At 43.6% G+C, this 27,877-nt stretch overlaps 1 protein-coding gene across 2 annotated transcripts in view; it reads left to right on the top strand.

Moving 5' to 3' along the window:
• The window catches only part of CAP2 (cyclase associated actin cytoskeleton regulatory protein 2), a 139,748-nt gene extending 116,358 nt beyond the window's left edge, over positions 1 to 23,390 (top strand). For both annotated transcript variants that reach the window (XM_082731831.1, XM_082731830.1), the window contains exons 8-13: positions 9,614 to 9,803; positions 10,826 to 11,001; positions 12,098 to 12,221; positions 12,351 to 12,433; positions 18,617 to 18,757; positions 21,949 to 23,390. In XM_082731831.1, the coding sequence (XP_082587957.1) occupies positions 9,614 to 9,803; positions 10,826 to 11,001; positions 12,098 to 12,221; positions 12,351 to 12,433; positions 18,617 to 18,757; positions 21,949 to 22,032 (798 nt within the window). In that variant the 3' untranslated portion in view covers positions 22,033 to 23,390. The remainder of the gene's footprint in view (positions 1 to 9,613; positions 9,804 to 10,825; positions 11,002 to 12,097; positions 12,222 to 12,350; positions 12,434 to 18,616; positions 18,758 to 21,948) is intronic.
• The last annotated feature ends 4,487 nt before the right edge of the window (positions 23,391 to 27,877 follow it).

Genomic DNA, 27,877 nt, shown 5'->3' on the forward strand with positions numbered 1-27,877 from the left:
TATAAATTCTTGCATGATGCTAACACTCAAGTTGCAAATAGATGTTGTAATGACAAGGCTTGTGTCACCTCCCCCTTCCTCTTGCTTCCTTGTGCCAAATCCAGTCCAGCCAACCTTCAAAGCCTACTTCAAATGGTCTCTCCAAGATCCTCTCCCGTCTCCTCTGCTTGTGTCCCAAGCTGGAAGTTCCCCTTTGCCCCACAGAACCTCCACAGCACCCCTTAAAATTTGTGCTGCTTTTATGATGCCTAGCACTTTCTGCGTTGTGAAGCAGTTCCTTATTCACTTCAGTAAATATTTATGAAGCACCTGCCGTGTTTCAGGCACTGGGCCACATTACCGGGGACCTGCAGATGAAGAATGAGTGGCTCTCCTGTGCTCAGGCTCATGACCAAATCTGAACTCACTGACAGATTGGCAGATAACTGCCGTATACCAGGAACAACCCTAACACGGGGGTTCCTAACGGGGGCTCGCAATAGAGAAAGAGGAAATCTGCACTTGGGAGAGAAAAACCTACGAAAAAGAGGAGACGTTTGAGGTGAGCCTTGAAGGATAGGCAAGGGTTTTCCAGACTGTAAATTGGGGAAGTCTTCCAAACAAAGGCACAGCCTGAGCAAAGACACAAAGGCTGAGAGCTGAGAGCCTGCCGTTTGGGAACACCGAAGTGCTTCTCTCTTTCCCCTCTTTTCCGAGGCCAGGAGCTCATGAAAGCAGGGCTTTCTACCCACCCTGCCACCCCGCCCTGATTCAGCCTGGAATCTGCAGTAGGGACTGGTACGGGACCTTAAACGCCATGCCATGCCCGGTGGCATTGGCTACATTGAACACATTAATTTGTAATCACAGTCCTTCAGGATGAAATTCCCAGCATGTAACTCCATTAGCCACAGACTCTGTTCCTTGTGCAAGAGCTGCATAAGTAATATCTCTTTACTTCTTCTCTCCAAGGGTGGTAACCAAAATGGACAATGCATTTTATAACAGGCAGCAGACTATTGGTCCCAAACGCCTCCCCTGCACCTGTCCCTTGCCACCTGCTCGCCACTAATTCCCAGCTGGTGTAAACTCAATAAATGCATGCTAATATTAGATGAAGCCAGAGGATTTCTTAAGGGAAGGGAGGAAGATGCAGGTAGGACAAACCCTGCCCTGAATGTAGCAAATGTAGCACAGAGCCCCACCCAGACCACAGTTCACTGGTCTGGGTTGCATCTCATGATGCAAGCTGAGCTCCCCACAGACCTCTTCCCAGACTTGAGCATCAATTAAACTTCCCTGTGAATTTTGGAGCCTGCAGTTGAGACAAAAGCTACTCTTCGTGTGTTTCAATGATAAAGTTCAGGAGATGCTAAAGCTTCTTTTAAAAAAAAAAAAACTCTTTCATAGAGCCAAACGTCAATCATTTTTCTAACAACTGTTATTTCCTTCACCCCATCATTTACCAAGCATATACTATAGGCTTGATATAGAAATATAAGAAATTTAAGAAATATAATAAATTTAAGAAATTTAAGAAAATTAACTTAAATTTATATAAATTTAAGAAAATTAAGAAAATTAAATTCTTATATTTAAGAAATATAAGAAGTTATAAGAAATATTATCATTTCATCAAGACCCTAACATCTGAAAGAAAAGCAAACACTTTATTTTGATGAGAGTTCAGACCTAGGATTTTCTGGCCAAATGAAATAGTTGAACAGATAATTCAAGCCACATGTCACTCTCAGTCTTCCTATAACTATTGGCTATCTATAGTTTGCCTCTTTGATGGGTATACTCTGCTATCTTTAACTCTGGAAAATTTTCCCATGGAAAATTTATCTTTCCTTTTTTTTTTTTTTTTTTTTTGTTTGATGAGAAATTATATTTTCAAGCTGCCAGTGCTGGCAAACAAGAAGACAAGACAATCTGGAAATGCCAGATTTGTTCCAGATAGCAGTAGCAAAGCAAGGGCAAACTAATAATTAAGGCTACTTACCAAGACAATTTGTGCAAAATAGCTGCATCAGTTGAGCAAATTAGATGGTGCTCAATAGATCCTTCTAGACTCTGCTGCTCCGAAGGCTTGGTCTGCTTTCACTAAAGCATTTCTGCTTGGCATGTGTAAAGCAGAAATCATCACCTTTTTGAAGGGCCACATCCAGATACATAAGTTAGGAGTGCAACAGGCATAAACACCGTAAGTTACTGGTTTCCACAAACTAATATAGACTGTGCATGTTATTCCCAGGCTGTGTTCCAACTTAACCCTGTTACTCCTCCTCTGAAGGGACTTTCTTCTGTTCTGTTTCTTCTTCATCGGCTTCCATAGCTCACATAAGTCACGTGAGGCGGGAAGGGTGGGCAAGACAGAGACCATCAGACGTCATTGACGAAACTCTGCGATGTATCTTCATGACCCTTCTGGTGCTTCTTGAGATGAGGGTGTTTGGAACCTTGCCTCTGCAGAAAAGTGATCACAACAGGCCCCACATTTCCTTTAGAATTGTGGGACCATCTTTGTATTTCATCCCTAAAATTCAAGTAGTGTTCTGTTACCAAAAATGAAATAGGAAATAGTCCCAAAATTGACTTTTTAAAAAATTATTAATAAACATATGCCTAAAATATTATGCAGCACTTCATTGTAATATTTTTAACTGTTTTTTGGAAGGGCCCCCAGAAACTTTGTTTTCATTGGCAGAAGAAGTCTCAGAATTATAGGAAGTGATAAAAATAAGAAAATAGAGACGAAAGTCATAATTCCCTTTGGCTTCTACTTATGTTGTGCAGGATGATCATCTGTTAGTTTATGTGCAATCTTTTTTCTTGATTATAGTTGTCTGCCAATGAAAGCGTGATATAAATATGAAAGTAAAATTCACAAGCACGTATAGAAATTGACAAATTTGGAAATGTATCAATTCACTAAGTTCTTGATCAAAGTACATCTTGCAAAAAATAGAAAGAAATTAGTTTTGATTCTAAAATATAAACAAACCCTAAATCATGAATTTGTGAAGTATTTTTTTTTTTTTGCAACAAGAACAGTTGGTCATGTGTATAGAAAGTCTTTAGTTCTCAAACTGGTATTTCCTTCATTTAACCCCTCCCTCCTATCGTGGTATAGGAGTGGCTCTTCACCCTCGTATCTAATTTTATTTTGTTTTATTCTATTAAGATCTTATTTATTTGGGGCACCTGGGTAGCTCAGGGGGTTAAAGCCTCTGATTTCGGCTCAGGTCATGATCCCAGGGTCCTGGGATCGAGTCCCGCATCGGGCTCTCTGCTCAGTGGGGAGCCTGCTTCCTCCTCTCTCTCTCTCTGCCTGCCTCTCTGCCTACTTGTGATTTCTCTCTCTGTGTCAAATAAATAAAATCTTTAAAATTTTTTTAAAAAATCTTATTTATTTGAGAGAGAGAGAGAGAGAGCAAGGGCACAAGCAGGGGGGATGAAGGAGGAGCAAAGGGAGAAGCAGACTCCCCCCTGAGCAGGGAGCCCAACATGGCTCCATCCCAGAACTTCAAGGTCATGACCAGATGTTTAACCGACTGAGCCACACAGGCACCCCATCACCTTTGAATTTTAGATGCTATATTAGGAAATTAACAAACAGCATTTGAACAAGAATTTCAGTTGTAAAACAATTAGAATTCCTGCAACTGTGGCACGTTAATGTAAGCGTATTTGTGACTAAAATGGCTTTGCGATTTTTAAACTGCTTCTGAAGTGTGTAATTAGGCGCATGTACCTTGTCACTGCTACCTAGAGGTCACTGACTATAAACCAGGGGATGGATGGGTCAGATTGGCTCCAAGGAGGGCAGCTAGAGAAAGAATCTGATCCAGAATCAGAAGGCAGCTGTGTGTAAGTGTGAAGGGGACCTGGGGTGGGGACCATAAAGAAAGGATGGCTGGCAAGGGATGGGGGGGGCATAAATAGTACCACTGTATGGCAGATGTTTCATTTTGTAGCTTTATCTGTGATCTTCACAAATACTTGGCCAGACAGGTGGGTCAGATTATTACAATCACTAAGCTAGTTTCATAGAGGAGACATTGTAGCAGAAACTGTGTTGTATGGGACATAGTCCACTGGTTCCAAGAGTCTGTTGCGTGGTATTTTTATTTTCTTAGTCTCTGCTTTTTAAAAAACTGATAAAAACACGGGCCAAGATGTAGGTTGGCTGACCTGTTCTTAAAGGTAGATGTTATCCACTTTAATGTTACCTGCTTGTGTGTTTCTCCCTCGGCGTCTCTCTTTATAGGAACCCATCCTCTCCCACACATGGGATGGTGCAGCCCAGGCATAGGCCACAACAGCCCTTCTCTGGCTCCCGTAACCGCACTGTCCTGGGGAGAGTCGGTCATGCCCTCGCTTGTGCCTTTCACGCCCCAGTTCCTGTTACACACGGCCCGCGTCCAGCTGCGTCGTCTGTGATGACTGACTTGTGCATGTGACACCCCTGCTAGATTACGTGTTTCTTAATAACAGGGTGCATGCTGACTTTACCGTATACCCAGTTCCTTGCAAGGGGGCACTCGGGAAATGTGTGCTGAGTGGACTGACCGATGAGGCTACTCAGCCTAATTCACTTTCAATCTATCCGTTACAGAGTTAGGTTCTATGGAGACCAAACCATCTGCTACTATTATTGTTGGCTTTGAAAAAGCTTGGAATTTAAAGTGTAAGATTTGAAGATTTCCAAATCCGTTATTTAATACGGATTATTAATTTTATTTTTATTAATATGGATTATTAATTTTATTTTAGTTTTATTTATTTATATGAGAGAGAGAGAACACATGAGTAGGGGGAGGGGCAGAGGGAGAGCAGACTCCTTGCTGAGCAGGGAGCCCAATGCAGGACTCAATCCCAGGACCCTGAGATCATGACTTGAGCCAAAGGCAGATTCCTAACCAACTGAGCCACCCTGGCATCCCCAAACAAATCAATTATGAAGCAGAGAAATCTTAGATGGAAAACTTAGGGCCAAGAGACAGACAAACAGAGACGATGTTGGTAGTTTGTTTTTTGTTTTTTGTTTTTTTTTTTTTTACTTAAGCAGCTATGTTTCACTTTTTTGCCTAATTTTTCACAAAGATAGAAAACCTCTGTCTAAAAGTACCCCCATTAGACCCACTTTCTACAAATTTAGCAAAATGGATAATTGGAGTGGAATCTTTTTTATAAATTATTTAGATCCAAAGCTAGACTGTAACCTAACTAACTAGATCACTACAGCAATGGTTTGCCATTGGGGATAAAAATGGGTTGTTAATGACATCGTAATTGCCACCAGCAAAACAATAAGGAGGTTTCATTTAAGAACCAGAAGTAGTTTCTTCTACAGAATAAAATCTAAATTGTAAAGTAATAAAATGATTAGTAGCTAATTTCAAGTAACATTTAATGAAAAAAATGCAGTGTATATTAGTTCATAACTGTATTGCATGTTATATATATGGCATATATATCCAAAACATTACAAGCCTTCCACATGCTGCATACAATGGTTTCATTATTTTATAGTTTGTATATTTAAAATCAGAGGAAGCAGCTGTTCCCAGGACAGTTGAAATTAATTTAGAGGAAGAGATTCACAGATAGTCATTGTCCACCCCCCCAAAAAAAGTATAAATCAAACATCTGCTCTCAAAATTAATCTTAATAGCTCTCAAAAACCAGCATTTCTAGGTTTTGTGCTGTGCTCCTGCTGCAACAGAAGCGAACTTTTGCACCTTGAATGTGGCCCTTTAAAGTCATAAATATGCTGCTTTTCTTTCTTTTTTTCTTTTTTTTTTTTTAAGTTGCAGGTCATTTTTAACAATGACTTTAGTAAAATGTGTTTTCATTTGTTTCCAGTCTGGGGCTCTAAGTTATTTGAGACTTGGTTCATCAACATATCAAAATAGTATTTTTTTTAAAGATTTTATTTATTTTAGAGAGAGAGTGAGCGAGTGGGGGGAAGAGTAGAGAGAGAGGTCAGGTTCCCATGCCAGAAAAACTTGACCATTAGGCAAGGAACCAAGACTTGGGTGCAGATGCCCCATTAATGGAACCAGGTACTCGGGAAAGATGAATAAGGCAAGAGGCCAGTTTCTCGAACCAACGGCATAGAGTCACAACAAACCCGTACCAAGAATGACTTGATGCTGAGATATGGGGTCCAACACCCAAGGCTTCCAGAGCAAGGCATAGTGGAGATAAAAATTAACCCAGTTACAACAACACCCCCCATACTTCCCTTATGTGTCTTCGAGCCAAAGCCCCAAGAGCAACACACTACATATGTGCTGAGGTAGCCTATGTCTCTGGTTCTTAAATTACACTATTGACTTTTTTCTTTAATCCTGGAAATAATATACAGGATTTTGCTGAAGAAGACTTTGGAATCAAGCAGATATGTGCTCGAATTCTGTCTCTGCCGTTTACTGGCCTTTTACTGTTGGGTCAGTCTTCCTCATTTCCTGCTTTGTCTTCAGTTAAATAGGGATTTCAAGACCGTCCTAGTAATATTATTATGAGGACTAAGATTAATCTCAGCAGGTAGCCTGGAATGATTCTTCCCACACTTGACTGCCTATTGGAATCGCCTCGGGAGCTTCAAACGATAGACATGCCCGTGTCGCACCTCCCCAGAGCGTGTTTCTGGGATGAGGGCTGGGCTTTCAAATTTCTAACAGATCCCCTCAATGATTCTAACGTTCCCACAGGTTTGGGAACCTCTGGCATAGAGCCTGTCCTATGTCCTATATCTGTTAAATGAATGGAAACAGTCAGCACTTGGCACACACTAGACTTTGCAGAGTTCTTGGCTCCCTTCCCTTCCCCGACCATCTTCCCTCTCTTTCCATTTGGGACGCCTGAAGATCCGTGCTGGGCTGTGATTCCAGTGGGTGTGGCTGGCCCTCGGGAGGGTGCAGAAGTCTCTGGTTCCCTGTTCTGGGACATCCAGGGAGCGAGGAGAAGAGGAGCAAGAGGCAAAGACAGGTTGCACTGCAAGGGACAGCCCCCGGAGCCCTGTCAAGGCAAGGGCTAACCCGTTTGCTTTTGAAGATGCTGTCTGCAGTGAGGGGCTGAGCACTCACTGTTAAGCCTCTTGGAAACCAGAGCCTCATTCTGTGCCCTCACTGGGCGGGCAGCAGGAATGTGCCAGAAGCTACGAAGAATCAGTGGAGAGTTTCAGCTGCTCCTGAGTTCTCTTCGTTTTTGGCTTTTATATCCAACCATTGTTGTAGTAAATCCTTTGTTTGGTTCCCGGGTCAGCCCTCTGAAGGTATCGAAGTTCCCGAAAGTTGAATATGGGGCATATTGGTTTCAGTGTCCCCTAATGGCTCTGGGAAGGAGACTGAATTCTGAGAACAGGGCACCATCCCAATCATTCTAAGATGTAGAAGCCAGTATGCTCTCTCCTTTCCTCAAAATAGGAGGACTAGAAAGCTGTGGTGCTTCAGATGTGAGGAGAGGGTCTGGCCTTTCACTCCCTGTATTACGTGTTTAGGGGTAAAAGTAATATTTGGGGGCTCCTAGCATCTGGAACGGAGCACCAGAACACGTTTGGTGTGCAAAACTTAGATTATACGCTGTTCTTGATTCAGAGCAAATTCTCAGATTTCACCCCAGTGACATAACAATGAACATTTAAGAGACTTTGAAAAAAAAAAAAAAATGGCCAGTCTCAGGAATTGGGTAGTGGTTCTCTGCATGACCCAAGGATCCTATTGGAGTCAGGCTGAGGCTAATCTTCTTAGAAACAAGAAAACATCACAAATTATCGCTTCAGGAGACAAGACCTCCAGCCTACTCCATTTTTAAGACGTGCATTCTGAAGGAGAGAAGAATCTTTTATCTTTAATACGAGTAATTCTACACGTAATAAGGATTAAATAAGTACTTTGAAAATAGCACTTTTTTTATTTGAACTGGAAACTACTATAGATTAAAACCTCCTGATATTGATACTTTGAAACACTGAGTTGCTCATTCAAATTAAGAATATGCCATCTTTGTTAATATTTAGCACTTACATGTTTTATATTTTGTACTTGGTGTTGGAAATATATGAACCTAAACCACATTTCCGTCACTCTGAATTTTTTCAATTTTCCTGACTTTTGTTGAAAGATTTGTATTTATTTGAGAGAGGGAGAGAGAGAGAGAGAGAGCACACAAGCAGACTTCCTCCTGAGCACAGAGCCTGACGTGGGACTCGATCTCACAACCCTGAGATCATGACCTTAGCCGAAACCAAGAGTCGGACACTTGGAGGCGCCTGCGTGGCTCAGTGGGTTAAGCCTCTGTCTTCGACTCAGGTCATGATCTCAAGGTCCTGGGATTGAGCCCCGCATTGGGTTCTCTGCTCAGTGGGGAGCCTGCTTCCCTCTCTCTCTCTGCCTACTTGTGATCTCTCTCTCCATCAAATAAATAAATAAAATCTCAAAAAAAAAAATTTTTTTTTTAATTCAGACACTTAACCAACTGAGCCTCCCAGGTGCCCCTAATTTTCCTGACCATTTTTTACTTGATCTAACTTATAATTCCTTATCCTAGGTCTACTGTTCTACTTCAGGTTGTAAAATAAATGCTGTTTCACCCAAGTTTGTGGCATACGTGTGCTTCTATCCTACTAGTTTTAAGTTCCTCTATTGTCGAGCACCTTTTACTGTCATGTAAGCTTTATTAGAACTTCCTACTGAAAACAGTATTTGAATTTCATGGGACACCTGGGTGGCTCAGTCGGTCAAGCATCTTGGTTTGGGCTCAGGTCGTGATCGCAGGGTCATGGGACCGAGCCCAACTAGCACCCGTGTCGGGCTCCCTGCCCAGCAGGGAGTCTGCTGGAGATTCTCTTGCTCTGCTCCTTCCCCTGCTCATGCTCTCCCTCTCTCTCTCTCTAAAATAATTAAATATATTTTTAAAAAATTTGAATGTCACACAGCAGCGAAACTGAGAGTAAGCATAGCTCTTGCTCAGAAAGGATTTGGGTTCTAGTCAGTTCACTGTCAGCATCAGATGAACGAAGCCATCAGGTGGGTCCTGGACGCTGATCACCTTCAGATCTGATGGGCGTCCAGGTCATACAACGCCCTTCCTTGAAGGTCAGTTCGAGGCACGAAAAAATGAGCTCCAGAGGAAGAGTTGGAGTATCTCTTTCTTAGGCTGCTCCAAAAAAACACCTAATAACCACTGAGTATTTTCCACGACTCTCTCTCTCTCATTGGTGTTTGCAGTTCCCAGGGGCCCAGAAAGTCAGATCCTCTTGTCAGTCGGACTACATTCTTCTTACAATTCTCAACTGGCCAAGGCTGGTTTGTTTCACGTCCTGAGCTTTGGACATGGCCCTGGGAATGAGGCTTGGCTTGCCCCTGCGTTGGCGGCATGAACCCCATTTCCACCAACAGGGCTGTACCTCTCAGTCATCTCCACTCCCAGGGTAGATCCCCACCTCGGTCCCAGAGCTCCCAAACAGACCCAGGATGCGCAGATGTGCCCCCTCAGTGCCCGTTTGTGAATGTTGAACCCCGTTTCCTCACCCGTAACAGGTTCTGAGTGACGTTAGCAAAATCCCAACTCAAGTGAGGGCATCAGTCTGAAGGCAACGCTTCCCCTTTTCTCTCTCCCGCAGGGTCCAGTGGCCTCGACAGCATCCGCATTGTCAGTCCTCTCCCCTGGGCCCGGCCTTCCTCCACCCCCTCCTCCTCCACCTCCCCCCGGGCCACCGCCACTCTTTGAGAATGAAGGCAAAAGAGAGGAGCCCTCCCCTTCACGCTCTGCTCTCTTCGCCCAGCTTAACCAAGGAGAAGGAATTACAAAAGGTGAGAAAACCGGACCTTGATGCTGTCTCCCTCTGGCTCCAAGCACACAGATCCCCAGAGCCCATAATGCATCAGCCCATCCCGGTCCCAACACACAGGGAGCTGCTGCTGGGAAAGCAGAAGCCTGCAGCCTTCTTCACCTTGAGGCAGATGGGCTGTTGCATGGACCAGAAAGAAAAACTCAGAGACTCTGGGTTCTAAGTGGACCACTGCACTGCATCACCACTTAAGCCTCCAACGCTCCCGCCCCATCTACAACCAAGGCATTAAGATGAAGTGAAATAAAAAAATGAAATAAAATAAAAAGATGAAGTGAAATAAAATGTCAAACAATCACATCTCTGTCCTCAGGCAGTGTACAGGCTTGCCAAATAATTCTATCACTAAAGTACTTCTGTTCTCACCATGAACAGTTTTGTTTTAAATCATACAACATTTAAAATATGTCAGGATGTATATGCATTCTATACAATAAGGTTTATACAAATGCATTTTTGCTTTAGACAGGTAATAGGAGCTATTTTACAGTTGTCCTTGTGCACTGGGCTAGGAGCTAAGAGCACCAAATTCTAAATTTTTCTCTGACTCCAATTGGCTGGGCTGTTCCCTTATCTGCAAAGTAAGAGAATGGATTCATAACCCTAAAGTCAATTCCGTACTCTGACATACTGGCTGGGATGCTGTATCCTTGCAGGTTATGCCTGGGGAATGATTTAGCCATGAGAAAAGAAGTAAATCATGTCATCCCTTTTGTCCATGTGCTTTGCTTTTTGTAGGATTTGTATCTGTGATCTCCTTAAAGAAGAGGTTCCTCCAATTTAAAAAAGTGTTTGCAGAGCTTCTAATGAATACTATGTTTATAAGGTCTTAGACTCTGCCTGTCATTAACCTTGAGAGAACACTAGACTATTAGGAAATTATCAAAATTCCTTGTGCTCTTTGCATCACATTGATCTAAGGAGTGAGGAGCATTTCCCTTTGCATAAAACACAAAGACACGTGACTGTGTGTTACCTTCCCAGGGCTCCGGCACGTCACAGATGACCAGAAGACGTACAAGAATCCCAGTCTACGGGCTCAAGGAGGACAAACTCCATCTCCTACCAAAAGCCACGCTCCAGGCCCCAGGACCCCCCACTCCCATTCTTCTCAGAAGCATGCTCCTGTGTTCGAGTTGGAAGGAAAGAAATGGAGAGTAGTGAGTGAAGCCCTTTCTTCTTTATTCCCGACGTGCTCCCGGCACAGGACCGTTGCTAAACCGTGGACTAAGGTGGAAGGGTTACCGAGGCTGAACCGTTGACTGAGGTCTTAGGGGTTTCTGAGAGACGCGACAAAGACGCAAGCCACCGGCTACAGTAGAAACCAGGGCATGTCTGAAAGCTTCCATCGACTTGTTTTTGGTGTATTTTGCTTATTTTTTGTACATTGTTTTCCGCAGTGTTTTTAAATTACTTTTTAAGTTGTGGTAAAATCACAAAATGTTTAACTTTCCATCTTAACATCTAAGTGTATCTAATGACCTTGGACATGAAGTGCATTGACATGGCTGTGTGGCCATCAGCCCGTCCGGCCGGAGAACTTCTCCCATCTTAGAAAACGGGACCCTTGTGCCCCTCAAGTAACCACTCCCTGTTCCCTCCTCACCTCAGCCCGGCACCCACCTTTCTATTTCTGTCTCTCCTTGACCACTCTTTCCATCAACTTCTAACCTGTGCCCCATTCTGGTTGGAGGACGTCTGTCCCGCTGACAAAGAAAGAACAGAACCTACCGCGCCACCCAGCACTTCCAACCTTTGTGCGAACAGGACCGAGACCCTTCAAATGTGCATGAAAGCTGGTGCCTCCTGCCAGGCCGGGGAGCTTCCCCGAAGTTGGAGGGCCAGAGTCCCCAGTGCAGTGACAGTACACACAGGCTTACACCAACATCGTCCCAGCCCGTTTGCCCAGCTCGTTTTTGAAGCTGCAGCGTGAAGTCCAGATTCAGCGTAGAGACTGAACGGAAAGGTCCCACCTTCCCCCCTGCCCCACCAGCCTGGGTGCCTGATATTTGACTGTTTGCAAACAGACCCTGACCCCTTTCTAGGCCGTGGTTCCATCCATCCCCATCATTACAATAACAGAGGAAGACCTAGGTTTGCTCTGTTAAAAAAAAAAGGGGGGGGGGGGGAGTGATTTGGAAAGAACATGTCAGAAAGCTGTAATGACTGTTGAACCACATGGTCATTTCAGCTTGTCAGGGACCCGATCCGTCTGTTCGTCCTTAGATTCCGTATGTGCGTGTGTTTTCATTTTAGGAGTACCAAGAGGACAGGAATGACCTGGTGATTTCAGAGACGGAACTGAAACAAGTGGCTTACATTTTCAAATGCAACAAGTCCACTCTGCGGATAAAAGGAAAAATCAACTCCATTACAATTGGTATGGCAGTGAGTGGGGGGGCGGGGGGGCGCGGGTGGTCACAGTGGGCCCCCTCTGGTCACTGTGGTCGCTTTGCATAAACATCCTGTGGGCGTTGAATGGAGCTTTGCTTTGTTTTGTTTCTCCTAGACAACTGTAAGAAGTTCGGCCTCGTGTTTGACAACGTGGTAGGCATCGTGGAGGTGATTAATTCCAAGGATATTCAAATGCAGGTACAGAGCCTTTTCTTTCCTTCCAAAGATTTTATTTATTTATTGTTATTTACTTATTTCCTCACAAGTGAGTTGGGGGAGGGGCAGAGAGAGAATGTTAAGGAGAGTGTTTGCTGAGCATGAGCCTGAGGCGGGGCTCGATCTCACAACCCTGATAACCATGACCTGAGCAAAAACCAAGAGTCAGATGCTCAGCCAACTGAGCCACCCAGGCGTCCCCATATTAGTGGCCTTTTCAACCCTGCCTTATGCCCCCTTTGCAGCTTTATTCAGACCATCCAGCTGCCTGCACAGGACTGGCCATGTCCACCTAGAGAGTTCCTCTTCCTTCCCATCGTCTGTCATCCGGCCCGCTCTTGGACGGTGTGAATTCCTTCTCTTCAATCTCTTACAACACATCCTATCTTGCACCGCAGTCGCTGTTTACCATGCCTGTTCCAGGAGCACATAATTTGTCTTTACGGCCACAGAAACTGGCACAGCACCCCTGCACACAGCCGGTGTCCAATAAATGTTTGGGGAGGTGGTGATCGGGAGGCGTCCACTAATGAATGAACACAGATACTAAGAGATGCTCTCAGCCTAACAACACCGTCCTGAAGAGAATTTTCTTTGCTCAGGGAGCATTGGCTCCGGGTAAGGAGGAGGAGGAGTTTGTCTGAAGTCAGTGAGGTAATCAGACCAAACAACCTGGAAAGTAGGTTTGGAACTGAACTTGCAAACTAGGGAAAAACGTGCATTCCTTTAGTTAATTTTTGTTTAACCCAGTGGATTTTACAATATGCCAAAAGCTAAAGGACCTCCTGCCTTTGGCCTTTGATTACACTCTCTTTGTACTGTTTTTTTTTTTTTCTTTTTTTAAGATTTTTTAAAAGTAATCTCTATACCCACCGTGAGACTCAAACTCACAACCCTGAGATCAAGAGTCCCGTGCTCTACCCACTGAGTCAGCCGGGTGCTCCTCTCTTCGTATTGTTAACTAACCCCTTACGATCCCATGTTTCCTGATAACATTGGTTAAAACTGGATTCTGGTTTTACAGATCTCTCCCTCTTGTTTCATCGGGCTTTTTACGGCTGTCACTTTTAACTAGAGTGTGTTCGAGTGGACATTTTACATTGCACTCGCTGCTAGTTAAGATGTTGGTTTGTGTGTCCGGTTAATGCACTGGGCAGGCAAGCCCCGGCTCTGTCCTCACCCACCACGTGCACTTGGGCGGCTGGCTTCACCTCTGACCCCGAGTTCCCTGCCCTGAAACACAAGGTTAGCTGGGGGTGGGGGTCTCAGTCCCCTGCAGCCCAGATTCCCAGTGGTCTTGCCGCACAGGCTCTGAGGGGCCCTGTGACGCTTTCCCATTCCAGTTGCTTGTGTTCTCTGCGGCGCACCTGCGTATTGCTCTGCCCCCTCACCGTTCTGCTCCCGCTGCTCCCCAAATCCCCCTCCTGGACAGAGAGCCACTTTGGGAGAGGGTAGCCAAGCAAGCCCACCCAGGCCTTTACCATATCATTGTCTTCGCGGTGGAAACCAGACCATCCTGGGCTCCTGCTTTAGGTCCTAAAATGTGAGCCATAGCATAGAGCACGCCCTCAGTCATTCATTTGCCAGATGTTTACTGAACGCAGCTGATGTGCGGGGTCCTGCTCTCATCTCTACAAATAGCAGGAAGCAAACGAGATAAACATCCTCACCCTCATGAAGCTTGTGTTCCGTAATACCAGCTCCCAACTTAGCATGTCTGCCAACCACATATATTCACTAATTGGACAGTCCTGCTTCTCCTGGAGTATCATGCCTGAAAATTTTAAGGATATCACTCATCAGAAAAAGTCCAGTTTCTCAAGGAGAAGTATAGCTTACCTAGGCCTAATAATGAAGCCACAATTTCTGAAGAACTCTTTTGGATACTGGAAGTTCCTGCATCAAAGATCCGCGCTTTCTCCCACTTCACATTATTTTTAACCAACATCTCCCCCACCCCACCAGCAAAGTCACAGAAATCATATTCTGTGACCAAGGTGAGAACACCTGTTTATTTAGGCAGGTGAAAAGTATCCTAGACATACTCTCATGTGATCCATCCAGGTGCCCCAGGAGTCAGCATTTTTCAATGAAAATACATCACATTCAAAATTAAAAACCAGTTGAATGACGTATAAAATATGAAGCTATACAGAAGTAGAAGAAAACAGTTCTAAATATTCATCAGATTTCTGGAGGGAAAAATAATTCTAAATTGAGAAGTAATAGAAATTATCCAAAAAGATATGTCTACTTAAAAATTCTAAATTCTAGACAAAAATAGTTACTATGTAACCATTTTTAAAAGCGATCTAAAAAGAGGGGCACCTGGGTGGCTTAGTTGGTTAAGCATCCAACTCAGTTTTGGCTCAGGATCGGGAGATCGACCCCCGCATCGGATTCTCCCTCTCCGGGCTCCTGGGTGGCTGAGATGGTTAAGCATCTGCCTTCGCTCTGGTCATGGTCCTGGGGTCCTGGGGTCGAGTCCCGCATGGGGCTCCCTGCTCAGCGAGGAGCCTGCTTCTCCCTCTGCCTCACTTTCTCTCTCTCTCTCTCTAACGAATAAATAAATAAAATCTTAAAAAAAAAAAAAAAAAAGATTCTCCCTCTTCCTCTGCCCCTCCTGCCCCGGGGCACTTGCATGTTCTTGCTCTAAAAAAAGAAATAAATAAGATAAAATAACTATAGTTTTATGTACAAAAATGACTGTAGTTTTATGAATAATAATAGGTAGATCTCAAAAAGTAGCACTGAGCAATGAAGACAGATGACAGAATGGCAGGCACTAGACAATGTGTCCCTTTATGTAAAGATTGAAAACGTGGAAAACAATACACACCTGTTAAGTATACTTGTGAGGACCCGAACGAATATCACGCTGTCTGTTAACTAACTACAATTTAAATAAAAACTTAAAAAGAAAGAAATTACACTTCTGAGGGCTCCAGGTCACTTGACTCAGGGGTAGTCCTGGGTGTGAATAGTCAGCACAAAATTCAGAAGAGCGGTTTCATCTAGGAAAGGAGGAGGGAGTGCATGAGGTGCCGGATTGTACAGGGAGGACTTGACCATGCTGTAAGATAATTGTCCTAAAAAAAAAAGGCCAATAAGCCAAAATGTTAAACTCTGATAAAGCTGTTTGACATACGTGTTTAAGTATTTGGTGTATTTCTTATGTTTCTAAGTTTGAAATACATCCTCATTTTCTTAAGGATGGGCATGTGTTCTAAAAACAATCTGGTTAAAAAATAATAATAATAAATAAATAAAAACAATCTGGAAGGATATGCCGTGGTTATCTGTCCAAGAGGGAGAGGAACTTGACTGCAGGGTTCAGAGGTGAGAGAGGTATTTTACTGAATACTTTTCAAGGTTTGGGGTGTTCAAACCAAGTGAATGTCATTGCCTGTTTAAGACATTTCATACATTGTTTCAAAAGGGCTGCTCACAACAGAAATCAGTGCCCTCGGGGTGAGGACAGATATTCACTGTAAGTGGGCATTAGGGATATCTGGGGAGTGATGGAAATATTCTAGAACCGTAGAACCGTAAACCTACTAAGTATCATTAAATTGTACACGTAGAACAAGTGAATTGTAGGGGCGCCTGGGTGGCTCAGTGGGTTAAGCATCTGCCTTCTGCTCAGGTCATGATCCCAGGGTCCTGGGATTGAGCCTCTCCTCATCGGCGGAGCAGGGAACCTGCTTCTGCCTCTGCCCCTCCCCTGCTCCTACTTTCTTGCTCACTCTCTCAAATAAATAAATAAAATCTTTAAGAAAAAAAAGTGAATTTTATGTTTGCAGATTTTACCTCAATTACTTAAAAGATTGAAAGGAGGAAAAGGGCCTGCACCAAAGTTCACATGATTTGGGCCAGTTCTTCTGTTCTTGGCAAACTACCCTCAGAAAAAAGGACAAATGATGAGGAGAAGAGACAAAGTATAACATGGAAATTCTTTAAATTTTTTTATAAATATTTTATTTGAGAGAGAGACAGTAAGAGAGAGCGTGAACGAGGAGAAGGTCAGAGGGAGAAGCAGACTCCCCATGGAGCTGGGAGCCCGATGCGGGACTCGATCCCAGGACTCCAGGATCATGACCTGACCGAAGGCAGTCGTCCAACCAACTGAGCCACCCAGGCGCCCCGGAAATTCTTTAAATTTTTATAGAGAAATAGGGGCGCGTGGTGGCCCAGTCGTTGGAGCATGCGACTTTTGATCATTACATTGTGGGTTCGAGCCCCACATTGAGTGTCGAGTTACTTAAAGATAAAGTATTTTTAGAAAACCACTTTTTTAAAAGATGTATTTATTTATTTGACACAGAGAGAGAAAGCACAAACAGGGTGAGCAGCAGAGGGAGAGGAAGCAGCAGACTCCCCGCCGAGCCGGGAGCCCAACACAGGACTCCATCCCAGGACCCTGGGGTCATGACCTGAGCCGAAGGCAGACGCTTACCCAACTGAGCCACCCAGGCGTCCCCTAAGAAAAGCTTGTTATAGAGAAACAAATTTCTGAAAACCCTAACTAAACTAGAAGCATATCACATGCTAGAGCATTGGCTTGGGCAAGGTCACACATCAGCTGTCACTCAGCAGAGAAGATACTCTTTGGCCCAGTTCTCTTGACAAGAAACCAGTTCTGTTCGCAAAGTGTTTCTAGACCACCAGGGGCAAAGAGCATGGAGATAAGCTCCTCTCGTGCAGCACTGACCGAAGTGCTGTGGAAAACACCATTCTCACCGTTTATCAGGGCGATTGTTTTAAGATCTGCCCTTGCTTTTTCAGACTTTCAGATCCGTGGGATATTGAGGCATTTTTAATATAGCACAGCAGTATATAAATATAAATAAAGTGTATTAGCATCATGCACTTGCCTCACGTGTCCCCGTTCTGCCTCACGAACAAATCACCCAAGGCAGTTTATCCTTTCTCTTCTCTTGCCTCCCTCCCCTTACCGCTCTGGGCAGCGTGTAGATGCTCTTCCTCACTCTAAGATAAACAAATCTAGAAATTACCAAAACATTACTGCTGACACATTCTTGTAATACAGCTACATGTATTATTACTGTAGTCGTGTATTTATGGCAAAGCCCTGGGCTTACCTGACCTTGAACTACCTTTGCCTTTTTTTTGGGGCGGGGGCCCTGGGGCTCATTTCTAACTCAGTGTCCAGTTTCTATGGAGAGAGGAGAAAACAGAGAAGTGTGGCAATCTGGCTAGGCTCCCCCTAAGGAATTCCTTACATCATCTGCCCCATCAACGGGAGTTGCCCCTTGGGTTTGCAAACCAGCCTTTTCTTTGGGGTGAAAGAGGAGAGGTCTTTATCACGTCAATTACCATAACAAGAAGGAAAATCATAGCGTTGTAATATGGTCATTGGGGGAACAGTCGGCCCCTATAGAGACTGGGGGAGAGAGGAATGTCTGAAACCTGTTCAAAGAGAAATGTGAAACAGGACTGAATTTTTATAGCATAGATATTTGTAAACAATAGAAAGGAGGTTATTCTTTGTCTGTGTCTATATTTGTCTATGGTCCTGTTTATCCATGCAATGAGTGGCGTGAACCAAGTCCCCACTTCTGGCTCCTGCAATTAATACATTTCAAAATACCTAGACACTCATTGTCTTACTCAAGCTTCACATTGAGCCAGTGAGTGAGATTTTTATCTGGCGAAAGATTTCTATGAAAAGAACCGTACTGTTCCTTATTTAGGTTCAAGAAAAAAAAATCTACTCAATTACAGAATAATGTATTTACTCTGAAATGACAGTATTAGGATTTGTTTTAACCTAAGATTCATAGATTTGTCAGAACTAACATTTTCAGCAAAGAAAAGCAAATGCGTCTTGTTACTTTTATCCGTGAAATCAAATATATGTTTCAAATCCACTAGAGGGTTGTGAGACTTTTTCGGAACACTTAGCTGCTGTTTTCGCATTAATCCCTTCCCTTGGTCTCAGGGAAGGAGACCCTGAGGCTTGAGAATCCCTTTGTGTGGTCCTTTCATTCTGTCCCCAAATGACACCCACCGGTTCAGCCTGGAGACGATGCTACTCACCAGCTTTTCCAGCGCTGACCGCGCCCTTCCTAGAGCCGCGGGCAGCCCGCGGACTGTGCTGTTTTTCTGTATGGTGGTGCCAGGCTTTCCTTTTGCCTGTTTCAGGTAATGGGGAAAGTGCCAACCATCTCCATCAATAAGACGGAAGGCTGCCACATTTACCTCAGTGAGCATGCGCTGGGCTGTGAGATCGTGAGTGCCAAGTCTTCTGAAATGAATGTCCTTATTCCTCAGGATGGGGATTACGTAAGTACCTTTTCAAAGCCTGGGAGCTTCGTTGGTGGGTTGATGCGCAGGCAGGAGAGGAATTCGATTTGTGATTGTCCTCATAACTGACCTACACGGGCTAGCCTTGGTCAGATAGGACCTCCCGCATCTGAGTTCACGGTATTTAGGACTGAAGATTGTCCCTTGCTATGGTGGAGGCAAACATGAGGGAGAAGTCCGAGGGAGGGGGTGATAGTAAGTCGACCTATTTCTGTAGGTCTGCTTGGGTCAGGGGTTCTCAAACTCAGCGGAAGAAGCTCCAAGGAAATGCCAACTCCCAGAGTCTGTGCCTTAGGGGCTGGATTCAGGAGGCTGCGGGTGGGGTCTGGGGAATCGGTATTTTTTTTTTTTTAAGATTTTATTTATTTATTTGTCAGAGAGAGAGCGAGCGAGAGCGAGCACAGGCAGACAGAGTGGAAGGCAGAGTCAGAGGGAGAAGCAGGCTCCCTGCGGAACAAGGAGCCCGATGTGGGACTCGATCCCAGGACGCTGGAATCATGACCTGAGCCGAAGGCAGCTGCTTAACCAACTGAGCCACCCAGGCGTCCCGGGAATCGGTATTTTAATAGGCCTCCTGGAGGATCCCGACGCTAGCAGGCCACCCAGCCCTTCTGAGACCCCCAGCCTAAGTCATTCGGCCACCACTTGTTTTCTGGGCCTCCTCTCCTGCAACAAAGCAGCTTCTAAGAGAAGCATGCAGATAGTCTCTCACGCTGAAAAGGAAATCCAGGGGCACCTGGGTGGCTCAGTGGGTTAAACGTCTGCCTTTGGTTCAGGTCATGATCCCAGGGTCCTGGGATGGAGCCCCCTGTTGGGCTCCCTTCCCTGTGGGGAGCCTGCTTCTCCCTCTCCCTCTGCTACTGCCCCTCCACTTGTGCTCTCCTACTCTCGCTCTCTCGCAAATAAATGAACAAAATCTTTGAACAGCAAACAAAAAAAAGAAAGAAAGAAAGAAAGAGAAGGAAGTCCAAATGAATCCATCTTCTACATCACGCAGTGTGTCGGACTTGCTAGCTGCGGCTCTCTGGAAGCAAGTCGTTGCTTCCCACTCGCTGCCCTTTCTTGGACGTGCAGATAAACCCAGAGGTGATTCCCTCTGATTCTGACTGTGGAAGCGACTTCGAAGACACATCCATCAGCCTGTGGCCCAGTCACCATCCACGTCCTTAGACAGACAGCAACCGTGCTTGAATGTTCTCTCACCTGTCCGTAAATTCCTCCGCATTACCCTCGTGCTACGGGATGCAGCCTAGAATCCATCACATAAGGCTGAAAAGCAAAAGTCTGCCAACACTGAGCCACGCTTCGCAGCTATTTGCTTAACCTAACCCCGAGCTTGGGAAGAGCCCTCTCACCTTCTCTACCTAAAAATTACTGAGCGGCTAGAGCTGATACAGAGCAGCTTTGCACGGGAGAGCCAAATGTTAGGCTGGTCCCTGGCCTTTGCAGCTGTTCCAGCAGAAGGCTCCGCTACATGGGAGCTGGATCCGCTGAGAGAAGCCGTGGGTCCGGACCAGCATTCCAGACTAAGTCGGCTAGCCTCCCTGGGCGCAGTCCCAGGCATCTGTGCTCGGTAGAGCTTCTCAGGGCATTCCACTGTAGGGCCAAGCTCCAGATCCCCGGACCGAAGGTGGGAGTATGGGTCAACACCCGAGCTTTTATGCTGAAAAAGGAGTCTTCCCCCGTGAGTAGGTTATCCTGTGCCCTCATCCCATGGTCCTCTTGATACATTTTCTAGTGGGAGCTAGTAGGGAGCAGGCAGAGGTCCTACCATGGACCTTGTAATCTGGGAGTGGGTGGTGGGGAGGACTCATCCTGAAGGAAGTCCGTCGCCCAGAGAAGAATGTCGTCATATTACTGTCATCATATTACTTCACCGCCAAAAGAGATGGGGAACGGCTATCTGTAGTATGGTTAGCTGTCAAAGAAATACCTTCACTCTGGGGCATTCTCTACCTGGTACTTGACAGCAAGCACCAAGCCTTGATTACTTCCAGAAGAGGCAGGTGGATCCCACATCTAAGAAAATACGTACTCGTGGGTGGGTTCCACGGCAAGATGGCGTCGCTCTGATAGAGGAGCAGAGACACGGCTTATCAGACACTTGGGGTTTCAGCCGTGCTGTGTGCACATAACATCCCAGGAGGGCCCAGAAGCCGGGGCCAAGGGGACTGCCTCCCAGCTTCCTCGGGGATCCTTTTCTTAAATGACTGCAGAACCACTTTCTGGGGACTGGAGAGATTCCAAACTACTTTTACTTTGGCTCGCCCCCCCCCCGCCAACCCCCACCCTCTCTCTCCCTCTGTGACGCTCATGCGTGTCTTACTCCAGTGGGAGGAATGAAGTGGTAGGGTTCAGGGTAACACATTGGTATACAACCCAAAGCACATCTTCATAGTTCATTGGAGAGTCTACAGAGAACGCCAGAGCAAAGCCTTTCTAGTCAGTGTGACTGGGATCCGCAGCCTCAGTGTTCCCTCGGAACTGGTTGGAAATGCAGATTGCCATTCTCTTCCCCAGATCTATGGAATCAGAATCTGCATTTTTTTAAAGATTTTATTTATTTATTTGACAGAGAGAAATTACAAGTACACTGAGAGGCAGGCAGAGAGAGAGAGAAGGAAGCAGGCTCCCTGCTGAGCAGAGAGCCCAATGCGGGACTCGATCCCAGGACCCTGAGACCATGACCCGAGCCGAAGGCAGCGGCTTAACCCACTGAGCCACTCAGGCACCCCAGAATCTGCATTTTAACAGGCTCCCCCAGATGATCCTGTGCAAGTTTGCATGTGGCGGAGAGTGGGTTGAGAGGCTGTCTGGCTTCAAGTCTGGCTGCTTCTGGCCATTACCATCTTCGGCCATCTGTTCAACTTCTCAGACCTGCGCCCCGTAGATGGCATCTCAGGAACACCCAGCTTCTGGGGCTATAGACTAACGGAGCCCATATAGATCTCGTAGTTAGAATGCCTGGTTCTTAGTAGATTCTAGCTTTAATGATGATGCTAGCAGACAGTCACAGACCCAACACGCAATGATGCAAATCTCCACGGGACCCGGAAGACCTCGCCACAACACAGGTTTGGATTCCATAAAATGTCTTTGTCCACCATGTGATACAAATCAGCCTTTCCTCTGTCTGTTTAAGTAAATTCGTTCTTCTGCATTTTTTCCAGAGAGAATTTCCTGTTCCAGAACAGTTCAAGACAGCCTGGGATGGATCCAAGTTGGTCACTGAACCTGCAGAAATTATGGGCTAACCTCCAGAGAGACCGAACCCCCTGACCTGCATCAACTTAAAAAAAAAAAAAAAAAAAAAAAAAAAGGCAGCATTAAACACCTAGAAGTGGCAGTAACACCTACGGCTTTAGTTTTGGCCTCTAACAATTCTGTGTTCTAGAAACGGTATCATTTCTGGCATGTCTTCATGGGCATTTCGAAGTATTTAACGTGTCTTCATGATTTGCCTTTGTGTGTGATTTGAGTTCCACATGATGACTTGTGAGCATTACACATTTAAAGGGGGTAAAAATAGTATTCTGTCCCCCTGATAGTATTAACACGGTAGCTGATAGGTAAAAATACTGCATGATTCAATTTGACACTTAGGTTTAATTGCTACTTGGAAAATAAAACCTCTGAGAATCTAAGATGTACATTTTTACCTTTAGGCAATTTCTATATGACGTAGTACTAGTTGTGCTCTGAAAAATCTAACATTTTTTTCTCACTTTTACCAAATGTTCGCCTTTATCAGCACGGATACATCATCAGCATGAATACATATTTCAACCCATTTTTTACAAAACATGAGAAAATTCCATCCCAAGGACAATATCCAGTTACCTGGTCTTTACAAGACTTGTTTTCTTTATAGTTACTAAACACTGAAAGTAGATTCTAATGATTTATCCTAAAATATTCTTCTGCCGTGTCACACGGAAAACTTTTACTTCTCTGCAGAAAGGTTTTTATGCCAAAACATGGGTGGGAGGAAGCAGATGTATGTAGTACCTCGAAATTTTTCTCAAAGACCAAGCTCAATTCTTTGTTTCCCAATTTTGAACCCGTTGAATATCAGATGCCTTGTAAATTATGTCATTAATGTTGTATTATAGACTTTTCTTTTTCACTTGCCAGACTTCTAACCAGTCTCAAAAAACAACAACAACAACAAAAAAAAACGAATGAATGTTAAAAAGCCATAGCTGTAATACTTCTTTCAAAACCTGAATTCTTTCTTGGTTTGACTTGCTGCTCCTATTTTGTAGTATTGAGTACCTGCTTTTTCAACATAAGAGAAATAAGATATTCCTTTGTACCTTTTCAGTACATAGTGCTGAAAAATCTGCAACTTATTGGATCACATGTAATGAATTTTAGTGTAATGCTTGCAGACCCAATACAAGCATATATATTGTGCCTACTACAGCCTTTGGAATACGTCATTTCCGTTTTTTAAATATCTTCTATATCCATATAGTATTCAGATTACTAATGCTCATGTACCAAGGTTTTGCTATAAAAGTTTTGTTCATATGAATAATGTGGCTTTAGTAAATATCTTTTTTTTCAACTGTAAACATTCTGAAATAAAGTAAAATTCTAATTGTTTAAATACTGGGATGAATTCTGCTTGTTAAAATTATTTTTTTCCACTCTGATTTGTCCCCTGATCGTATGTCAGATATATTACATTTAGGAAAGACAGCTGAACCCTTCTGGTTGGCTTGAAGAATGTATCCAGCGTGCCTTCAGCTTCCTCGAAGAATAGCTTCTTTTAGATACCAGATAAAGCCATTTGCAGTTGGCATGACTGTCAGAAAATTCTGGAATCCAGTTGCATAATTCAAGTCCACTGAGAAAATGCTCTGCATAGATCTTCATTAATGTAAATATCCCAGAAAATCAATTTAGCTTTTTGTTGTTGTTGTTAAGATTTTATTTACTTGACAGCGAGAGAGGGAGCACAAGCAGGGGGGTGATGGGAGCCAAAGGCAGACACTCAATCACTGAGCCACCCAGGTTCCCCTAGTTTTTAATAGGATACAGTATGTATACTATGTGTTTTAATGTACAATAAAAATAACTTATAATAAATTTGTAAATAAACTTCCAGAAGAAAGATTTTAAGTGGGACGAAAAGACCCTAAAAAGGACATGCTACATACCCATTAAATAGTAATAATTTTATATTGAAGAAGTTCACTCAAAATTCATAGACTCTGTCGACTGTCCTTGGGCTTGCATCAGGCTTTCAAAGTGCTTCATCGCAGATACTGAAAATCTGAACTTGAGGTTCAATTACTTTCTCACCCCTGGGTCCTTAAGTCACCTAACTGGTTTTATGAGTAGTAGGTTGACTTTGTTGAAAAATGGGGTGGGGTGGGGAAACCAGCTTTGGCAATGTATAAGAAAATGATTAACCAGACAATGCTGGAAATGCAGTATGCTTTCCTTCTTGCACATTATGGAATTCCAAAGTAACCAATGCTATGACCTTTAAAAAAAAAAAAAGATAAGAAATCCATATGAGCAGAATTGCATGTCTTGTACATTGACTAAAAATCAAAACAGACGTGTCAGAGCATTAAGTGCCAAGGGTCTCCTGTACCTGTCTGCTTTGCAATGTTACAAAGTATCATTTTATAGGATCGAATGATAAAATAATCAAGAATCTGTTGTTTTGAAAAACCTTTTCTTGATAATACAGTTTCCACCAAATAATCTATTACTGATTAATTTCCTTTCACAATAAGACATCTTAGAGTGAAGGATGGATATTAACCACTTTTATCTACAGAAATTCTTTCTAGAACTGGTAGGAAGTAGATACAGTGTTATTCATTTATTATTTCATTCATTGAAAATGTCTACTTCAACTTCTTAGAGTCTGGATGAGTTTCTCTAAAGAATCCCTTCATTTTAAATACGACAGAGCTGAAGTCTAGTGACATTAACAACTTGCATAAAGCAACTAGTTAGAGATAAAGCAAGGACTAGAACACACATGCACGTTTTTATAACTACTGTAATTTGGCATTGAGTCGCACCATGTTTCTGAAACTCAAGGACATAAATCTAGTGGCTTTCTGTCATTCCTCATCCGCTGAGATTTGGACACTGCTGTTTTCTGGTTCAACTCCATTTGATTTTGCGATGCACAGTAAAGTTCTCTGACTCCTCTCCCTTTTTTTCTCCCCCTGTCAAAGGCTCACTTATCTCCCTTCATCTATCACTCTTATGTAGCTGACTGCCAAATCCACATACCTAGTCGGAATCCATCTCCCCAGTCTTCACTCCCAGTTGCCCAGACAGTATTTCTACCTGCCTGTCCCCACTGCATTCCACATGGTGAAAATGAACACACATTTGCCGAACATATCCATGTTTTCTTCATCGGCCTTTCTAGCTGCTGTCAGTTGTCATCCTGGATCTACAGCCAGACATTTCCCTTGATGGGAACCGCTGAAAGAGAACCAGATCTGGAGGGAACCATGTTTTAGTCTGAACGTGTTTAATTCAGGATATCTTTGTGACATTTAATTGGAAGAAGAGTGCGCCGTTGGATGTGGTCTCTTCCATTGCCTCTGACATGAAATCTTTAGGAAGCATTTCTAAGTTTCATATTCCAAAAATGACTTCCATTAAACATGTTCGTTTCAAAACAATTATTTTTAAACCATTGGCACTTTCGGTACCATTTCAGATACAGAAACAACTTAAGGGCTTTAATTGCTCTGACTGAGACAAGTCAATTTAATAGCATTCACAGACGTCTTTGGCAAGTTTAACCATTTCAGTGTTTCTGTGTGTGATGCAGCTTATATCTGTACTACAAGGGAAATGTAAGCCAGCTCAAATTAGCCAGTGATAATCCAACCAGATTTCTCCAAATGGTTTTTGTTCTTTTATTGTTTATTTAGTGACTTGGCAGAGAATATGCAATTAACAGAGGGTAACAGTTGCCTATCAGTAGAGAATCACTTTCATGTTTCCCTCTAGTACAATCTATCACTTTATATTTAAAAAATGATTTTGGCCCAGGGACACGTGGGTGGCTCAGTTGGTTGAGCGTCCTACGCTTAGTTTCAGCTCAGGTCCTGATCTCGTGGTGCTGGGACCAAGCCCTGAGTGGGGCTCTGCGCTCCGTGCTGGAGTTGGCTTTGGATGCTCTCTCCTTCTCATTCTTGCCCTCTCTCTCTCTCAAATAAATAGTCTTTTTTAAAAATTTTTAAAAGGTGATTTTTGCCCAAAGGAACAACTTTGAATATTTGAGTTCTAAGTCCACTTTATTTCCAAAGAATTTTTTTTATTTTTGCATCTTTTTAAAAAATTTTTAAAATTTATTTTCAGCATAACAGTATTCATTGTTTCTGCACCACACCCAGTGCTCCATGCAATCCGTGCCCTCTATAATACCCACCACCTGGTACCCCAACCTCCCACCCCCCGCCCTTTTAAAACCCTCAGATTGTATTTCAGAGTCCATAGTCTCTCATGATTCACCTCCCCTTCCAATTTCCCTCAACTCCCTTCTCCTCTCCAACTCCCCTTGTCCTCCATGATATTTGTTATACTCCACAAATAAGTGAAACCATATGATAATTGACTCTCTCTGCTTGGCCTATTTCACTCAGCATAATCTCTTCCAGTCCCGTCCATGTTGCTACAAAAGTTGGGTATTCATTCTTTCTGATGGAGGCATAATACTCCATAGTGTATATGGACCACATCTTCCTTATCCATTCGTCCGTTGAAGGGCATCTTGGTTCTTTCCACAGTTTGGTGACCGTGGCCATTGCTGCTATAAACATTGGGGTACAGACGGCCACTTTATTTCAATATCTTGCTTTTTAAGGCCACCATGGTCAAAAAATGATGTCACATACTCACATGAAGATCCAGATGAAAGAAATGCATTCTTGACAACACTTAATGAACCATGATACATATTTTTAAGTCCCGTTCGCCAGTGTCACAAAGGTTTCTTTCAGTCACATTCAGTTTACAATTTCCCATGATGTCAATAATTCATCTTTGAAACTAATCAAAAGGTGTGCATTTAATAAGTATTTTTTGTTATTTTTTAATAACCGTATGGCCTCATTTCTTCAACTTGTAAGTCAATAACCTTACCATGGAAAGTCTTCCCATGAACATAACAGTTTTGCAGATTTATTTGGGAAAGTGAGATTTGTTTGGGAAGACCCCCCCCTCCCCCGCTCACTGTCCCTGTGGGGCAGAGTCATGTTTACGCATCATGAGTGGTTCACATCTTCTAGCAGGGGGAGCCAATGACACATGTCCCCCAGCAGCCTGTCCTGCAGGGAGCCAGTATCATGAAACCTCTGCTTTAGGCATTCTTCTTCACTTTAAGAGCCATGGAGGAAATATCCCAGTTACGGAGGTGCAGACTGCTAGTTTCCAGGGAAGTGACTGCCTTCTGCCATCAAGCACAATAGAATTCATGATCCTTTATGGATATTTAGAGACACAGTCCTACAGCATTACTGAAAGACGTCCAGAGATCTAGAGAAAGATTTTACAAGAGCCACGTATAATATGTATTTTCAGGAAAAGGACCTAAGTGTGTGGCAATATGGTATTTATGGGAGCCGTAAGTCACATGTATTCCCCATATCCTAGGATAAAGAGAAGCTGGAGGGAATCATCAGGGATTTTCCTTCCTATTACAGATCTTATTTCTTTAGCTCTGACTGCAATGATGAATTGAAACAGAAATTTTTATATTTATTGAATTGAGACAAAACAATTGGTTAAGCCTATTGAAAAAAATCATATTTAAAAGCCTAAGTTATCCAAATTATCTGTCCACATTCACTAAATAAGTGGCCGAAACTGACCTATACATCCTCAGTCACGCTGATATGCCAGTATCTGAAGAAGAAAGAGGGAATATTTTAATGTAAGCCCATTCAGTGGATGTGGAATTCAGGGAATGGTGTCCCATCATTAACTAAAATCTAGCTCTTGAGAGAGTCATCAAAATGTTCTCTCATTTGCTAGCATCTAAAATAACTACAACAGCAATATGGTCTACATTCTGCATGCTGCTTCTTCCAAATGGCTACACAACTATTT

This window comes from Mustela nivalis, assembly GCF_964662115.1.
Source record: "Mustela nivalis genome assembly, chromosome: 5".
In the NCBI taxonomy this organism is placed as follows: Eukaryota; Metazoa; Chordata; class Mammalia; order Carnivora; family Mustelidae; genus Mustela; species Mustela nivalis.